The 18,300-nt window shown below is 39.9% G+C and overlaps 1 protein-coding gene across 2 annotated transcripts; it reads right to left on the reverse strand.

The window, feature by feature from the left end:
* Window positions 1-663: 663 nt before the first annotated feature.
* Window positions 664-17,089, reverse strand: LOC122985887 (unconventional myosin-Va-like). Of its 2 annotated transcripts, none has more exons than XM_044356882.1 (40): window positions 16,720-17,089; window positions 16,224-16,334; window positions 15,491-15,662; window positions 15,142-15,286; window positions 14,854-15,010; window positions 14,627-14,770; window positions 14,137-14,218; window positions 13,837-13,944; window positions 13,607-13,713; window positions 13,190-13,455; window positions 13,019-13,100; window positions 12,788-12,928; window positions 12,531-12,656; window positions 11,498-11,581; window positions 11,068-11,190; window positions 10,684-10,781; window positions 10,490-10,576; window positions 10,264-10,372; window positions 9,947-10,158; window positions 9,706-9,862; window positions 8,602-8,841; window positions 8,187-8,435; window positions 7,549-7,642; window positions 7,331-7,464; window positions 6,912-7,022; window positions 6,066-6,200; window positions 5,911-5,967; window positions 5,470-5,697; window positions 5,289-5,356; window positions 5,128-5,202; window positions 4,843-5,041; window positions 4,322-4,415; window positions 4,084-4,227; window positions 3,785-3,939; window positions 3,607-3,696; window positions 3,365-3,515; window positions 2,979-3,258; window positions 1,744-1,918; window positions 1,573-1,653; window positions 664-1,470 (listed from the first exon to the last, which is right to left on the reverse strand). In XM_044356882.1, exons 1-40 carry the CDS (start codon window positions 16,744-16,746, stop codon window positions 1,318-1,320), a joined length of 5,451 nt encoding a protein of 1,816 aa, XP_044212817.1. In that variant the 5' UTR covers window positions 16,747-17,089; the 3' UTR covers window positions 664-1,317. The 2 variants fall into 2 exon arrangements, with proteins under 2 accessions (XP_044212817.1, XP_044212816.1); XM_044356881.1 differs by having other exon boundaries at window positions 7,322-7,464.
* Between the last annotated feature and the right edge of the window lie 1,211 nt (window positions 17,090-18,300).

Raw genomic sequence — 18,300 nt, forward strand, 5'->3', positions numbered from 1 at the left:
AGAACATATGTGAACGCGTTTCAGCCACAACTTCACCGCAAGTGTTGATGAAAATGATAAAAAAGGAGTAAATATTTCACCACCTTATACTAACTTGACCCACTTGCGAAATTGAAAAAATACTGGCAAAATTGGGAGTACTGACATGATAAATTACATTCCGAGTTGCTAAGAAGATATGAGGAAACACACTCCTACATTCCTTGTGCACACAGCTGAAAAACTTTAAACCAAGAGGTTAATCATTTGTGAATTTTAAGGCATTTTCATATATTAAGCATTTGCAAATACACAGTCATAATGAACAAGAACGATAAAAGATAAGTTCTGGCAGCATAGCAGCATGAAGGAGGAGAAAGGCTGGGATATAATTTCATAGTAAGAACAGAAGGGAAAGAGTTACATCAAACCATGAGATGGATTCATAAATTCAACACAAACATCCTAAACAGATGAGAATCCGAGTGCTTGTTTGATTACATTTGATTGAGGATTCCTGCTGTTAAATCTAATCGTACACCTCATTACATAACTGCCTCCGAGGATATAGCAGAGTCTTAAAAGACAAATACAAAGTGTAACTGAAATATTCTACATTTTCTTTAGGAACCTCATGAGGTCGTGAAACCCTTTGTGCAGAATTGATAAGCACTTGACACCATCTTTACTGAAACGCCAGCCTTTAATATGACCGACAGTATTAAGACTGGTTAAATACATACTTGGATTATTTTCTTTTCCTTCACCTCATCCTGGCATAAATAACCATCACCTGATAGTTACAGAAATAAAACAGTGCTCCCAAATTTCATCACAACATCTTCAGCAGTTAAATCAGTGTTTAGATGCACATTAATACTTTAACATCACTCATAGTTATCCATTTTTAAAACTGTGCCCACTGAAACAAGTTATCAGAATACGTTTATATATCCTACATATCAGAAACGTCACTTGTAGATTTAGTGTTGCTAAAGGTCCAATTTTGTTATTTAGGTAGCAGGAAAAGAATCATACTCATGAATACATGAATGAACTATCTGCACATGTATAAGTGATACATTTAGTGTAGAAAGATGTGACCTTTAAAAGACTGTTTGTGCATATTCACTGCTCATACAATTATTACTCTTTGGCTATGCAGTGCTGAAAATCTAATACATAGATGCATGTAAACAACATTTCCTTATCCTGTTGCAGCATTACAATATTCGCTTATCATGAAACTACTACATTAGGTACAAAGTTTGAAAAACAGTCCTAGGTGTTTTTGCTCTGGTTAAGTCAGAGAACAAGGTGCGAGTGTCAAAGGTTGGTCTAGATGCGGGTGAGGAAGCCCAGATTAAAGCTAGCGGGGATCTGGATGGTCTCCAGAGCCACAGAGGAGGGTGAGAAGGGAAGAGTGACAGAGAAGATCTTCTTGGTGTCCATCATCAACGTGGATGACTCATCTCTGTCTTTCAAAAGGTTCTGAAATGTAAAAAAAAAAAAAAAGATATAGTAAACAGGTTGATAGCTTAACTGGGTATACTGTTAAAGAGCACCGCACTTCTTGCCCACACAACAACTCACTTTAATGGTTTCAATGAAGCTGGTTGTCACTCGCTCTTCAAATTCAATCACTGGGGTGTACAAGGTCAACACTTTTACAATCTGAGAGAAAGAAAAACAAACAATGATCAAAGCAGAGCAAAAATATTATGTAGACAGATTAAGGAGGCTGAACGTTCACTGATGATGGACCTGTGCTGTGGTGAGGGCAGTGCACATGTTGCAGATAGCTTGGGCATCCGCCTCGGTCTTCTTCTTGATCTGCAGAAGCTGTGCGGCCTGCACGAGAGGCTCCAGAGTCTCCTTGGCACCGCAGTCTGCCAGCTCTCTCTCTGTCAGCCACTCCTCCAACTGCCAAACATTGTACCTGAAAACAGACGCATTGAGGAAACAATTCAGATTAAACTCAGGTACTGTCTAAGCAGGTCAACTGTATCATCCATCCTGTGCAATCACAATATTATTAATGTTAAATGAAAATGTTGCTACCTTTAAGAATAAAAAATTCACCAATGCTAATATCTGTCTAATGTCTGTGAAGCAATGAGTGTTTTAAGTATATCTGTGCAAATTCCTAAAGCTTTGAATCTGGAGATAAAAGTGGTTGAGATTCAAAACTAAAAACAAACTAGCACTGAACCAACACATGACGTAATCTTATTTGGCTCAATCATTTAGATTAAGGTTTTCTTAGCATGGAATATTGTCTTTCTGTATCAATTAATATCACAGAAAATAACTGTATTTTTGTAACTCAGATCAAAAAGTTGCCTCAAATGGTGTGTGTGTTCTGTTTTATTATAGACCCCTCGTTAGGCCAAAACGTGTCATCTTAAGACCTCAGTATGCTTCAGACAACATGCTTGTCAGAATGTCAAAGAGTCTAAAACACCTTTCCCATGTTGGACTTGAGGCGGGCAGTTTTTGTAACCTGCTGAAACCGACACTCCGACAAGCACGTTCACTTTCAAAAGTTTGAAAGTGTGCGCCTTTATCTCCATTTTAACAACTGTAGCATCTCAGCCCTATCTATTCTGGCAGGGTTTTTGTTCAGAACAGCTATAAACACCGGTTCATCTTGAACATACCTCAGCTTTTACAGCTCTTCAATTCCACTGATCTACAGTATCGGTGGGTCAGTAATTAAAAATGTGGATTATTCAGTTGAGCATGGTGCAGGGTTTTTAAAAGTTTGAAATTCAGACCTCTAATTATAGCACACACTCCTTTTAAATGCTATAATACTGTAAACACGCATTATCCCTATATGTTTTGTAACAAATCGAACCAATGAGAGTCTGAGACATCACCTGAGGAAGCTTGCTTGACATAAACAAAGACCAACAAATTCCAATCCACATGTTTTCCCTCTATTCTTATTGCATAAACTATAATATCAACAGGTGGATGGGTGTTCCCCGCTGTACCTGATCTGCAGGCCTTTACTCCAGGAACACATGTCCTTCCTCAGCAGCAGGTTGTTCAGTGTGACAGCGCAGATGATGTAAAACTGCTGCTTGACCACCTGTTTAATGAGGTCTGAGTCCATCCCATGTTGACTCATGGTGGCGTGGAAGAGGCCAAGGCGCTGCAGGAGGACTTCCACTGTAACAGCCTCCTCTGGGGAACTGGAGCTTCTTTTCCTCAGACCAGTTGGTTTAGAGCCCAAAACGCCCTGGATTGCTTCATGCTCCAGCATGCTTGCCACTACACATGTAAAACACACAGGGGAAAAACATTTCATGTTCTGGTTATGGTCAGACAGAAGAACATGGTGTTTGTAATCATGTATAGTTAGATTATGTCTCTTCACCTATCATGGACTGCAGGATGTCCTCCATACACTTGATGAGCTGGCGGTAAATTTGGATGGACAGATCACCAAGAACTTGCTGATACTCTGACAGTTCAAAGTTGGTCAGGCAGTGCTCATTCTGCTTAGCAGTGTTGTGTGTGATGAACACCTATGTAGAGGATGTGCAAACATCCAAAGTTAATTAAGGGACATGGACAGCTGTGAAGTTGACTCTGGCATCAAAACTGTCTCATGCCTACCTCGTCTCCACTGTACTGCTTCAGACAGTTCAGTAACCGGCATGTGTTGGACAGCCAGAAAGAAACCACTTCAAAATCATCTCCTCTCCTCTGTAGAAACATCACAAAAATCAATTTAAAACACATCAATCACTTTATTTACACAGATCTAAGCTACTGCATATATAATGTACTTCACCTTAATGACCCCTTTGATGCTGCTGATGGTGGAATTGAGCAAAGAGCTGACTCTCTGATCATCGTTAACATGGTCAGCGTATCGCAGGCACATGAAGATGATGTAGGCTGGAAGCCCAGGAATGAGGCTGACTGCTACACCACGAGCCTTCAGATCTGAGAAGATTACAACATGTCAGAGAAAAACACTCAAATACTGTGTCCTCCATCTATGAAGAAAAACTTTTGCATACATTCTGAAAACACTTCAGAAAATATTAAATTACAATTATTTGCTTGAGTGAAACAGGTTCGACATACCTATGACCAGATTCTTCAGCAGGCGGCTCTCATCTCCCTCTCTGTACTCCAACATACCCTGGTACTCCTTCTCCTTGCGGGTGATATTTACTGCTCTCACAGGAGTGTTCATCATGGAGGAGTTATTCTTTTGCTGAGCGCTCGCTAGACACAGCAAGGAAGGAATTACAGGATTAATGTTGTGATATTTCATTCTGGGAGATACACTGTATGAACACTGTCAAGGCCATGTGATTACCTTCAAAATCTTCCACTTTTTTCATGTACACCTTCAGTTGTTTTTTCAACTTGCGTATGGTTTTGTCTTGTTTCTCCTGCTGCTCCAAGAGTTCCTAAAATTATGCAGACATATTAGTGTGAGGGCAAACAAAACTTTCATATACGGCAAAGTGTTCATTTTTTAAACCGTCACACTATGTAATGAGCCAAGATGATGAGAAATATTTTTGTCCAGTAGAAACTCTTAGTAAGTCTTAAATCCTAAAAGCACTTTCCTTACTCTTTTGTGTTTTTTAATATTAATGTAAACATGCTTGTAGTATATTATTTGTGGATGCAATACCATGATGTCTCCTCAAGGAAAAATACATTTATTTTTATTTGAAATAGAAAATTATAAGATGCCCTTTCAAAAGTTCAGATCCAATACTGGACAGTCATTTAACTGTTTATTTTAAGGGACTGTGAAACTAATCACACAGTCAAAGTAACTGACAAGACGCAGAGTGACAGATCTGGACAGCCAGTGAGCAGACCCACCAGGTTCTCATTGGTGAGCCGAGTGATCTCATGCTTCAGGATCGCCTCAATGCGAGCACCTTCAGGCAGGTTGAGGCTCTGAGCCAACAGCTTCTGCTGCTGCTCCTTTTCCTCTTTCAGCTTGTTCACCTCCTGCAGCAGCTTCTTATTCTTCTCGTTGTGAAGACATTCCTGCTCCTGCATCTGGCACTCCAGAAGCCTAGAGGACGGAGGGACAGCATTCAATTCCATATGGCATGAACTTGCTTGAATTCACTAACCAGCGACATAATATTACTTTATTACCTGTTGGTCTCCTTCAAGCCTTCATAAGCCAGCCACAGCTCTCCATCTTCATTCAGTGTGTGGATGGCAGTGGACCTAAGCGACAGCATCAGACAATGTAAATAACACTTAACTGTACCTCCTGATGGATTTAAGCCAGAGTGGGAGCCAAGTGGTTTTACCTGTTGACATCTTGAAATGAGGGGATTTCACTCAGATCTATTTTTACACCTTCTCCAAGTGCAGAGTCCTAGAGGCGTCAGTTCAAAAGGGACACATTATTTTTAGGTAAGATGTCCGTAGCATCAAATAAAAAATAGAGAATATTTAAATAATCCTAAAATAAAATGACAAATGTGTCACCTTATGTTTAAGAGCCTCTTGACGGACCATATGCGATCTAAGAAGCAGCACTTCCTCTTTCCGCATGTCCAGCTCCTCATTGGAAGAGCTGAGTTGATCCACCAGTATGTTGTAGGGCAGCGAGCCAGGGGCAGGGGGCATCGAAGCACTATTCTCATTGGTCAGAGACTTCCGCAGCTCATTTAGATCCTGCTTCAACTTTTTGTTCTCTGACTCCAGCTCTTGCCGCTAAATTAAATAATTTAATAAAAAAACACAACGTCTACAAATTAAATTTTGCTTCTATTCTTAATTCAGAATTTAAACACAACAAGAAGTTATTGATTATAAGTTATAATAATGGGTCTCTTTCTTTTGGGGATTTTGGAACAGATGTTGCTGTTAAGCAAAAAATATTTTTTTTCTTAAAAATCCCATTTTATGTACCTGACTAAGTCATACCTTAAGTGTTTCCAAGTCCAGTTCTGCTCTGCCTACAGTTCTCTGCTTCTCTGCCTCCTTTTTTGACAAATATACACATAATGTAAATTTCAACCATAAATAACAACCAAATTATAACTTATAAGATTGCAATTGTTCAGTGTTTCAGTGCATACTTTTGCTTTTTCTTGTTGGGCTTCTTCTCTGTTATCCAGCTGCTGCCATAGTGACTGTTTTTCCTGCTCCAGTTCCTTCACTCTTCTCTGAAACTTCAGAAGGACTGGCAGGTCCACTGTGGGCTGGGTCTCATCCTAACAAAACACAGCAATCATTGGCTGATGATTTTCCTCACAACCTAACTAGAATGCTGCACTAATAGGATTATAACATAGACAAGCCCAGTTAAATCTTCCCACAGCTGCTCAAAAACATTCCCTACAAGCGCTACAAGACAAATATCAACACACACCAAGACATATCTCTACTTTCTTTCCCTTTTTTGTGGCACTAATAAAAAGTTTACTGTAGTAAACCATATACCCTTCTCAACTGCAGCCCAAATGTCAAATAATGTGAATTCAGGGGAAATCCAATGTCTCTATCCGCAGTAATCACAGGGAGCATGTCAACATCGTAACTGTCCCCTCAGTCAAGCAGTTAATTTTTGTGGACAATATTAACCTGATCTGATCAGAGACAAGCTTCAGTGCTCTGAACATGAAGGCAGTGTCTTTGGTCATATTTTAACAAAACTATGAGTGATAGAAACAAAATCATCATACAGATGGATAGTGGAGAACTGGATTATGGTGTTATTTTTCCACCGTGAAAATGTGTCACCTTTGCAATTTCTTCTAACTCACTGTGTTGACGCCATACAGCTGCAGTTCTTCCCCAATAATGAAAATACAGATGTTTTACAGCCACCTTCAAGCCCACACATAGATTTTGGATGGAGTATCACTTCAAGACAATTCTGATTATGCAGTAGCACCATGATATTGTCTTATTTAGTACATTACCTCTGTTTGAGAGTTGTCCTCTCCATCGGTAGAGCCTAAGCTCTGACTAAACTCAGATGAGTTACTGCTGTAGCTGGAGTCTGTCCTCTTGTGACTAGGTTTGCTTGGGCTCTGTGGGGGGAAAAAACATGTTACAGATGGATAAGTAGCCAGGCCTAAATGTGTTCCATCAAAGAAATAAATATTGTCATGTTACACATAATTTGTACACAGGATGTGAGACGTCATACTCTTTAAGATGTATACATGTAAAAAGTCCTGTACAACTACTGAACTACTCTGTTGAAGTGATTCTTGTTTGTGACAGTATCTTGAAACTCCCATGCCGTTTAAATCCATCATCAAGAGCTATCACATGACAAGTAATGCTGCAATTTCAACACTGTGACGCCAAATGATGTGTTCCTCACAATGCTGACATTCATCTCCTCCTTCAGGTCTCTGTGTCGCTCCTCCAGATGCAGGTGTTCACTCAGCAGACTTTGGTAGCGTGAGCGTTCTTCAGTTAAGTCTTTCTCCATCTGTTTGGTGTTTTCCATGTTGGTTTTAGTCTCTGAAAACAACAATTATGTTTCATTTAATTCAAATGTATCCATTACTAAAGGACTGTGGAGGTTTGAGGTGAACTACTCAGTACCTTTTAACTGTTGGGCTTGTTCCACGATTAGCTTGTTAAGTTCATCTTTCTCGTTGTTCAATGAGCTGTTTTTCATATTTAGCTCCGCTACCACCTGATTGTGAGACAAGGAAAAATCTAAGTGTTATTGCTATTCATGATAGCAAGTCAGGCTTTAGAAACTAACAAAAACACTACTACCACACTACTGAGTTCATACAATTCCCACATGGTAAAAACGTTCCACAAATGTTGGTATTTTTTTCCAACATAGACCACCATTGTTGATTTGTGAGGACATAAAACCTAAATGTAGGACTGCTCCACTTTTTCCTGAACTGAACTTTTTCCTGGATTTACAAAAAAACAATAAAACAACAAATGTATGAAAGTTTGAGCACATAATGATGGGCTGACTAAGACTTGAGAAAACAAATGATGCTCTGTTGTACAGCCTACTGTGGGAAATAACAGTTTGTTGGTGTGAGTGCAACATAAATTTAACTAAATGTCATTGAAGGTACTCATATAGCGCTACATCATTCTCCCACCCACTACTATACCTCATAATTAAGGAAAAAAAGCACTGTGTGGAAAATACTGGTGATCTTGTCAGCCAGTAAAGTTGGTTAAATTTAGATGAAGTGGAGTGGGCCAACCTGTTGTGTCTCCTCTACGTAGACCTTTGCCTGGTCTTCAACGGCTTCTTTCTCTCTGCGGGTGTTTTCCAGCTCCTTTTGAAGGAAGGAGAGCTGCTCCAGCAACGAGGGGACCGTCTCTGCCTTGACTTTGGCCTCCTGCTCTGATCTACGTAGGTTTTCAATATCTCTGCTGTGTCTCTCCCTCTCCACAGCCTGGGTCTTCCCCACAACATTTAGCTTCTCACTGAGCTCTCTGTTTTCTTTATGCTGCAGGGGGAAACACACACACACATGCTGTCTGTGCATGTGATACAAAAACTCCGAATGACCCAAATTATTGTCAGCATCATTTTTTGTTATGGTAGATTACAGATTAAACAAGTACCTCATACAGATAGCACCGGATATGCATACTGACTCACACAATACTCACCTGCTCGTTTATCTTGTGTTGCAACTGCAAAATCTTGTTCTCCATGCCAATGTTGAGTTTCTTAAAGTGCTCCACAGAGCGTGCCTCCATTTTCAGCTTCTTTAATTCCTTCTTAGCCATCATGCGACGTACACAGCTCTGCAGCAGGACTATGTCTGCCAGGGCTCGTTTATAATGCTGCCTCGCTAGCCAGCCTTTCACCCACTTCTGGATGATCACAGCCTTTTGCTCATACATGAACTATGAAAACAAAAACAGATATATATTGTGTTAAGTGTTACACATAGTGTTAAGAGAAGGTGAGCTGAAAATCCTGGGGCATCATGTATAAAATACTGGATTCTTTCTTCAATAAGATTATTTATACGTAAGAAGTGTTAATGCATTTTTATACAATAAATTGCATTAACACTGTGTGCCGCTGTCTTACAAACCTGTTTCACAGGTTCATGTTAAAATATTAAAATATGTTCCAGTTGATTTCTTGTTGGAGTGTATGTGAATGACATCATCTTACAGGAAGTAAACAGGACCCAAGCTGTTGCCTAGCAATGCAATTGCAATTGAAATTGTCTGTACTGTATAAATTACAAACATTTAATTAATTGAATTCAAGTGTAAAATCAACTAATTATGTACAAATGTTGTCAGTCTCTACTTATATGACTCAATGATCAATGATTAATACACTGATCAAGGTCTAGAAACTGGAAAACAATCTGGTGTACAAGGCTTCACTAACTCAACAATGTTATTGCAGGAAACTGGCACATCTGGACTTCCTTAGAGCTGGAAACTTTTACACATTATGTTCAACAGGCACTAATTCTTGTTTTCTTTGTGCCAGCTATTATATCCTGGTTTGCCTAATGTTATATTCAACTGTCAGGTTCCACCATGTTTTGAAAAAAATCTTTTTAAATCCCCTCAAGACTCAAGTAGACAAACTCAAAAATACTCAGCAGGGAAGCTAAAATCATCTGGAATTATGTTAGTAAAAAATAATTTGGCTACAGAACCTTCCAGTTGAGGAGACCTTGAAGTGTGCAGTGTTTAATTATGACTCTCTAGAGGCCTTCACATTTTCAGCAAGCATAACATTACCTTATAGTACTGCTTTCTAGCCATGTAGGCCCTCAAGAAGCACTGAACTGTGATTGCTGCAGAGCGCTGCTTCTGGTAGCGTCTCCTGGTCACCCACATACGCACGTTCCGCTGGATGACAACAGCTGCTCTGGTGCTTCGCAGAAACTTAACATAACTGACAGGGAAAAAAATTGTGAGAAATATGCTGGAAATAGCTCTAGTTCTTATAAAATTCTTATTCTGCTGTTGTTCTACTCACCAGCGTGCCTGGTGACCTCGCACGTGTCTCTGTATAGTAATGGCAGACTCCTTCATCCTCAGGTACTTTTTGCGTGCCAGCCAGCAGCGGATTGTTTTCTGGATGCGGACACAAGCCATCCGCAGCATGTCAGAACGCAGCTTCTCCAGGTAAGCCACCTGACCAGCTCTGAAGAAGATCTTGTTTTTGCCAAACTGATACTTATCCTGATCCTACGAACAATAAACACAATAAAGCGTATATAATATATCACATATTTTAGTGGGTCTGTGAAAGTTGCACGTACTGCGCAGGAGCTCTTCTACAATTAAACACACCTTGATGAGCTTTTCCAGTAGATTTCTGCAGGTCTGTTTTCTATCAGGAAGCACATCCTTTTGCTTCATGAGGACCCGGTAACGGCTAAAGAATTCCTGATAGGTCCATCTGCGATATTCATATAAAATAACATAAATTTTTATATTTCTATGTATTATAAACAACATACAGTTGTGTGTACAAATGGTCCTATATCTGTACCAGATGCTGCTGTTGATATGCTACCTAGATGGGAAGCCTGCTGCTGAGATCCGGATTGTTTCGAGGATGCCACATGCTCGAAGCTGCTGCACTGCTCTCACAGGGTCCAGGCTTTATAAAAAAGAAGACACGCATTACTAAAATTAGTATGCTTCTCTTTCGTCTGTGCATGTTGTGGATAATCATATGAAACAGACAAGTGAAATAATCCTCCTCACGTGAACGATGCTTTATGGTCATTTGGCTTGATGCAGCGTACGTAGTGAGGAGTCGTCGCATTAAGTGTGTCCATCAGCAAATGTAGAGACTGTCGAAACTGAGTGAAGAGACAACAAAGAGTGAATCCATAGTGAGTACTTTTGGAAATATAGGAATTATAATAAATGTGCTTACACAGTTTAAATGTCTAATGTCATATTTTGACTTCAATCACTCAGAAATTATCTAATTATACATTTTTGGTGACAACTAGATATATCAGCCAAATCTCATACTTGCAAGATTAAAAAAAACATGGTTTTAAGATAACTAGAACTGAAACAGTAACTATCAAACTATCACATATCACCAAATGTCATGTGACCTCCTCTATATGCCCTCACCTGCAGTCCAACAGTCTTCTTATTTTCCCTCTGAGTCTGACCAGACCTTCCAGTGTTAGTCTGCTTGTTGGTGGAACTTGCTGCCTTCTCATCATCCTCAAACAGCTTCAACAGGAAATCAAACTGAAAAGAGAAATTTTCAGACATCAGAGCAACAGAAAACAAACTTGTCATTGAACAGCAGATGGCAGTGTTTTCAATCTAAAATTCATAAATGGGAGTATTTCCTTCAATAGTTAAGGTTGAACAATTCCAGGGTGTGTGCCCAAGGACTTGCAACACAAAATGTACTGAACAGTCATTTGGGTTTAGTTGGAGAGATGTTGACATCGAATTCTAGTGAACACATTTCTTACATCCATTAAGACCGACTAATTAGGAGGGATAATAAATTAGGATATCATATACAACTGGAAACAAATTATTTCACCTTGCTCTTTTTCAGCACATTTATCTGCTCCTCATTGACTGTGTCCTTGTTTTTCTCCAGGAAGCCCACACACTGGTACTCCACCTAGGCACAAACAACCAGGTCATACAGTATTCTTGGACTAAAAGAGCAAAGGTCATGTACATCATCCAAAGTCTGAAGTAAACTGATTAGTACTGCTCTAGTAAATATAATCATCAAACATTTGTGATGAAGGAACAGGATTCTGGCTCTGCAGACAAAGTAATTACAATTTCACACTTGACTCTCTTGGTAGTCCGGATTAGAAAACATGAATCATCCATCCATCCGTCTATTTTCCACACTGTTTGTTCTGTAAAGAGTGGGAGGGTGGGGTGGGGGCTGACGCCTATCCCAGCACACATTGGCAAGAGGCTGGTTATACCCTGTAAAAGTTGCTAGTCTGTCACAGGGTAAACACATTCACACATACTGGCAACTTAAAAGTACCGTATGGCTTTTCTGACCTCTAGTAGCGATATGGAGCAGATTTTATAATGTGTGTGTCCCGGTTTTGTTTCTCTAATGAATTTGCATGAGGTTGCACATGCGCACAAAGAGTATATTCACACATTCGTGCAAGCAGGTGGTGAGAAACACAGTCCAGTGGTTTCACTTTATTCCAATGATCTACAGTGGGCTGTAATTCGCCAAGAAACGCAGCAATGCGCCAACAAAGGCAGGGAAGAAGAAGACTGGAAGCTTGTAAACATGGATGTAAACAAAGGATTTAAAATACTTTTAAAAAACAGCTTTTCAATGTTTTATGAGGAAGGAAATGCATTCAAGAAGTTTGTTAGACCTAAAGGATACACACAGTGCATTTTGGTGAGCAACACTCAATATAAACATGACTTTTGTTTGCTTGCAAGAAAACTCCACAGGGAACCTTTCAGAGTGTCCAATTCTCCTAACCTAACCTATCCCCTTTCTGTGGGGAACCCTTCTCACTGTGAGGCAATGCTAACCACTGACGCCACCTCAGCATGAGACATACAACTGTATGCCTTACCTTGTCTGCAAAGTGGTGGATGATGAAGGCTTTGTTTGATAACCTGGGTTTATCAAAGTGAGCATTCTGCTTCAAGAGGGTGTTGTACATTTTCTGGGCCCATGTGTCATCAGAGCCTTTAGGCATCTACGGAAAGAAAAAGAGCTGACACATCAGTTAGTAATAGCTTTACTCATAACTTCCAAACATAGCACAGTGGAGATTCCCCCAATGGAGAGTAGCTGAACCGACTTCTAGTAAAAATAAGAGTATTTTACTTTGCACTCCTCATCCAAAAGGTCCAGGACACCCAACTTGGCCTCAATCAGATTGATGCACGGCTGGTTATCATAGAAGTCGATCAGTGTCCACGGTATCTGCTCTTTCATGTACTCCTCTTGCTCCAGTTTGAAGACATGCTGGAGGAATGGAGGGAGTAATGGCTGAAAATGATTTATGTGTATCTTTTGACAAGAAAATGAAGATGTTGAGCAAGGAAATCCACATACCAGGTTGAACTGTTGTTGAAGCTTCTCGTTGGCATAATTGATGCAAAACTGTTCAAAGCTGTTGACGTCAAATGTTTCAAACCTGAAAAAAAACATGTTTAAATTAAAATGACTTATCTCACAATCTGAATCATAAATTGAAAATCCACAAACCCGGAGATAAAAACATACCCATAAATGTCAAGCACACCAATGAATGAGTGTTGTTTCACAGCAGATTTTAACGCATTGTTAATACTGCCAACAATCCAGCTGAAGAGTCTGGCATAGATGTGTTTGGCTAAGGCATCTCGACCATTGACTGCATTCATTTTGGAGATGGACTTGACATAGGTTTCTGTGGTTGTCTTGAGCTTCAGGTGACATAACCAGTGAGCCATTTCTTCACCAGGGACCCCCATCAACTCACAAAACACCATCAAGTGGACATTGTCTGGCTGAAAATACATCAACAATAATGATCCAGGTAGGCTACATGATAAGAGCCACACATCCTCGATACAAAATTCAGAAATTAACACATACACAAGACAAAATACTTAAAAATATAAAGCTCCATTGTTTTGTCCAAGGTTAATCAGTGTTTACCGAAACGCTGCTTTTGTCTGCTGACTGATCTTTCACCTCCACGTTGCTAAGATGGAGAATAGCCGCCAGAATTTGGTAAATTGCCATTTGATCACTTTCACTGATTCCTACAATGAAAACAAAACAATGATATAATAAAAGTACAATAACTCACTCAGAAACATGAATTTATATGTACAGTACTGCCTACTCAACATGAAAACTCAGTCAATGCACTTACTAACACTCACCTAACAGTGAGAAAGCCTTCCTGGTATTGTGCATCTCTTTGGCATCATCCACTCTATCTATGACAGGGCTGTGACCCTGGTTAGTACAGTGGAAGTCATCCGCGCAACCTTCAAACATTAAATCATATAAAACATTAATAAGTACTAATATAGACCACTTGTTAAATCTGGTACTGCTACTTCAAACTTTTCAAAACAAACATAATCAAACATCAGTATAATTATAAAAGCTCTTAAAACAAATAAAAATGTATCCACATCACATTAATACTTAAAGGGATTTTTTTGAAACTCACATACCCAATTTGAAGGCTTTGAACTCTGGTAGATGTGAAGAGGCACACAGCTGGTAGAATATATGATAGTTCCTTTCTCCGTGAGCCTAAAAGTAGTTTCGACAGATGTAAAATTGAAACAAGGTAAACGTCACAAGTACTGCAAAGTTCTTTCGACTGTATATACATGCTTTAAGTGCAAAAACATTGCTAAACACAGGCTTAAACTGAAATTATCAATTTTTGTCTTGAAAACTGTTGATCGTTGTTTAATAAAACCCAATATGTTGCCAACTTTCTGAGTCAAAGGCCAGGCAGGCTAAACTGTGTGAATTTTATGTTGTTTGTTGTTAGGTTGCTAAGATATACACATGTTGCATGTCCATGAGAGAGTTTCAAATCAATTAACTGCCAGGAGACATACAAGAAGATAGAAAGATAAGAAGGGCCACATTCGGACACTGAAGATAATCAGCCAAAGAAGTGCAAGTTCAGTTCATACAGATGAAATTTACCTGAAACACAACTCTAGACTTTTCTAGTAGATAAGTCCTCATATTAGCCCCAATTATGCAATGCTTCTTATCAAACCCAATCTCGATGTACTTCCCAAAGCGACTGCTGTTGTCATTCCTCGTTGTCTTGGCATTTCCAAGAGCCTAGATGAAACACACAAAAGGCTCTCAGTAACCTTTGTCATTTTTATCACTTAGTTTTATCTTCCTGCAGTGTTATACGTTACCTCCATGATGGGACTGGAGGCCAGGACTCTCTCTTCAACATTGGCCTCACCAGAGGAGCAGCTGACCGTGGCAAAGTAGCGCATAGCGTACTTAGCAGAGACGGTTTTACCAGCTCCAGACTCCCCACTCACTATTATGGACTGGTTTCTTTCATCTCTGCGTGAAAAGATGTGATGATATAGAGATCAAACGACAGCTAAAACAGATTTAGAGTACTAGCATAAAAGTAAGTGAACCCTTCACTTGCTTTAAAAAGTAAAATGGAGTGTATTTAGAGGTGTAAAAACCTGGCCATCTGTTTGTATGCCTCCTCTGCTACTGCGAATATATGGGGGTCCATGTCTCCCATGTTCTGCCCACTGTAAGCATTGATGATGTCAGCTTCATAGATAGGCAGACTCTCATATGGATTGATGGCGACCAGGACGATGCCTGAATACCACAAGGAGAAACAATCTCAATGAGTTTGTATGAAAACATATGCATATAATACATTTTAGTGCGTGTTCCTTTAAGAGCAGCCCGTGCCACAATAATCAGCATAATGTAGATTATGTCAGAGCGTACAGTGAACGAGGCTCCAAAGTCTACAGTGACAAGTGATAGAGTGAGTCAAAAGGAGATGAAGCTCATTACCACAGTACGTGTAAATCGTCTTGGAGTCAATGAAGCGCACTTTGATGTTGTGGAGGACAGCTGGCTCATGGAGGTAGCTGAGAGCTGTGAGGTCATTTTCCCCCACCAAGATGTTTGGGTTTCTTAGTGGTGGAAGATTGTTTGTTTTGGGGTCGATTTTGTATTTCACCTCCTACAAAAACACAATAAGTTAGCTTTGAGTACATACAGTAGTTGATTTCATTTTCAGAAAAACTGTAAAGAAGGACAACTAGTTTGTAGTTCATTTCAAAGCTACCTAGAAACCATTGTGCTTGGTTTGTTCGTGTTCACTCATGATAATACCTGGGCCTTAGTTCCATACCTGAAGTGCATGCCCAAACTCGACATCACAGCTGCAGGTAGCAACAACACTGACTGAAAAATGTTTTGACCACGCTGTTCATCCGTCAATCCATGTATTTTGAAACATTTAACATCACTCAAGACTTCTTGTGTTTACTTTTTCAGAGTTGTCAATCAAGCAAAAAGGTATTTTGTCTCTTTTGGGAATATTTGTGCGTTTACCCAACATCACAGCTGCCTTGAATAATCCCACAGAGATTTATGAGCACTCCATTGCCAGTGTTCTCGCACAGAAATGTGTGCATGGCCCTCTGACAGAGCATCACACACACACACATCCATTTCCACTCCGGTGCCTCTTATCTCACTAACACTGTGTGTGGCTATGTGGGTATTTTGCCTGTCTCACCGTGCCATCCTCCAGCTGCAGAGCAAGCGTCTGGTCGCCAGGAGTGTAATCTTTGATAAGCTCTGCTGACTTCCACACTTCTGCTGCATCTGGGAGCCATACACGGGCATGCTGATGGACATAAAGGAAACCGGGTCAGAGTCACCCAACCGCACTTTACAGTGACACAGACTTTTAAGAAAACTACAGCAGAACAGCAGTGACATGTTTCCACCTTGGGAAAATGGCAGGGTAGCTAACTTGGAGTCAGCAGACAGCAGTCATGCGTGTAATGTGGATGGATACAGAGTATTTTAAATGGCAAAGAGATAAAAAAAATAATCGAAAGAAGATTTTATATACCTATAAAAGCTCTTAAGAAAACACCTGTAAGTGAGCGGTACTAGTAAATCACACATTAATGACAGATACAGTTACCGCGACGTAAACTAACGTCAAGAGAAAAACCGTTGAATGAGCTTCTACCAGTTAATTTAACCCAGTATGTCCAACTTACCTTGGCGTAAAGTTCACAGGCTGCCATGTCTTTCAACTCGCTCAGTGAGTTCCCACAAACTTTCTCTGCCCGTAGAGAGGAGGCTGAAACATTTTATTGACTCGCAGAGAGGAGAACATGAACTTTTTCCGAGCTCCTCTCCCAGGTCTCGGTGCGCTCAGCTGGGAGGAGGACTCAACTCAAACTGCTGCTTCAACAGTTGTCAGTCAGTTAACAGTGACACGTTTTGCTCTCGTGCGTCTTGTGTGCCTCCCAGCGGCCAACGAGCTTAAGTCAACTCAACCGCAAGAGGAGGAAGAGGAGGAGGAGGATATGGTGGTGTCAACATTGCCGCCACATGCCGGTGTGTCGTGTCTGGAGGTAACCCTATATTTGCGAAACTCTCGCGAGACGTTTCAAAATATTATTTTCTCGCTGTTGGTGTGACAACGCTGTGGTTAAGGTCTTGGTTTAGACAGAAAAACAACTTGTTTAGGGATAAAAGAAGATCATGGTTCGGATTAAAACGATCACTTGAAAGGTAGTGTGTGTTAGTTACTACTTCTATGCAAATCTCGCGAGAGTGTAGCATTTAGGGTTACCATTTAGACGACCCAACCATATTCGCGTCACTTATACCGGATGATGGAAAATAACACACATACGCTGCCTATAATAACTCATTCGTATGTTGTGCTTCTCGCTTTTTATTATTCTGACCACTTCTTCTCAGTCCACATGTTTTTTTTTAAACTTTTCATCTGCTGCATACTTTGTGCTAGAAAAACCATTCAAATGTCAAACTGCAGCTCATTCAGCAGATGTGAGCTTTTCTGTTGTCTAACATATTCAATTAATTTTTATATGAATTGTTGGAAATCATAAATTTACAGTGGCAGTCTATGGGATGAATGATGCACCTCAGTTGGAATACCATTCAGCTTCCAGCAACGCAGTGCAATCAATTTTAACTCATCATCATTATTATTATGTTAGTTGTGTGTTGTCGGTGTTAAATGCTTCATAAAGACTGAGTACCCTTTCTAACTATTCATCATATTAATACTTGGCTGGTTGACATTTTGAAAACGTTCAAATGTTGGTATGTACAAGTATCGTGAGTCACTGGACCATTTCCTGTGTGTTCTCTTCCAAAAGTAGCATGACTGAGAGAACATAAGACTGCTAAACTTAGAAAATAAGAGTCCCAATGAGGTAGGAGGAGCAAACCAGGCTGCTTTGGAAAAGGCTAGATTTTCAAAAGAACACACACACACACATTTATATACTAACACACACTCACCCACACATACACAAACAAACAAAATACTTTTTTTGCCTTTAACTCCCAGTATACAGCAGAGGGAGTCAGGGGTTGATAAAGGAGGAGTGACATCTGGCTCAGGTCCGTCTACTAAGGTTAAGGTTAGGTTTAACCCGGACCTTAACTTATCATATAAAATAACTACTAAAATAAATAACTTTATCATATAAATCTAGCCTAATTCTTGATATTATGATTGCGATTACAATTTTTGATTTAAAAAGAACTGCTGTTAGGCTAAATACATATTTTGTGTAGGCCTATTCTTTTACTGGATG

The sequence above is a fragment of the Thunnus albacares genome, chromosome 7 (genome assembly GCF_914725855.1).
Source record: "Thunnus albacares chromosome 7, fThuAlb1.1, whole genome shotgun sequence".
NCBI lineage: Eukaryota > Metazoa > Chordata > Actinopteri > Scombriformes > Scombridae > Thunnus > Thunnus albacares.

What these genes read in the sequence shown, in the direction of transcription:
- LOC122985887 (XM_044356881.1), bottom strand. Translation starts at nt 16,746, where the DNA reads ATGGCAGCCTGTGAACTTTACGCCAAG. An exon ending in ACAAGCCCAACAGTTAAAAG is followed by an intron (nt 7,465 to 7,548) that starts GTACTGAGTAGT and finishes TGTTGTTTTCAG; the next exon opens with AGACTAAAACCAACATGGAA. An exon ending in GGCTTGAAGGAGACCAACAG is followed by an intron (nt 5,042 to 5,127) that starts GTAATAAAGTAA and finishes TCCGTCCTCTAG; the next exon opens with GCTTCTGGAGTGCCAGATGC.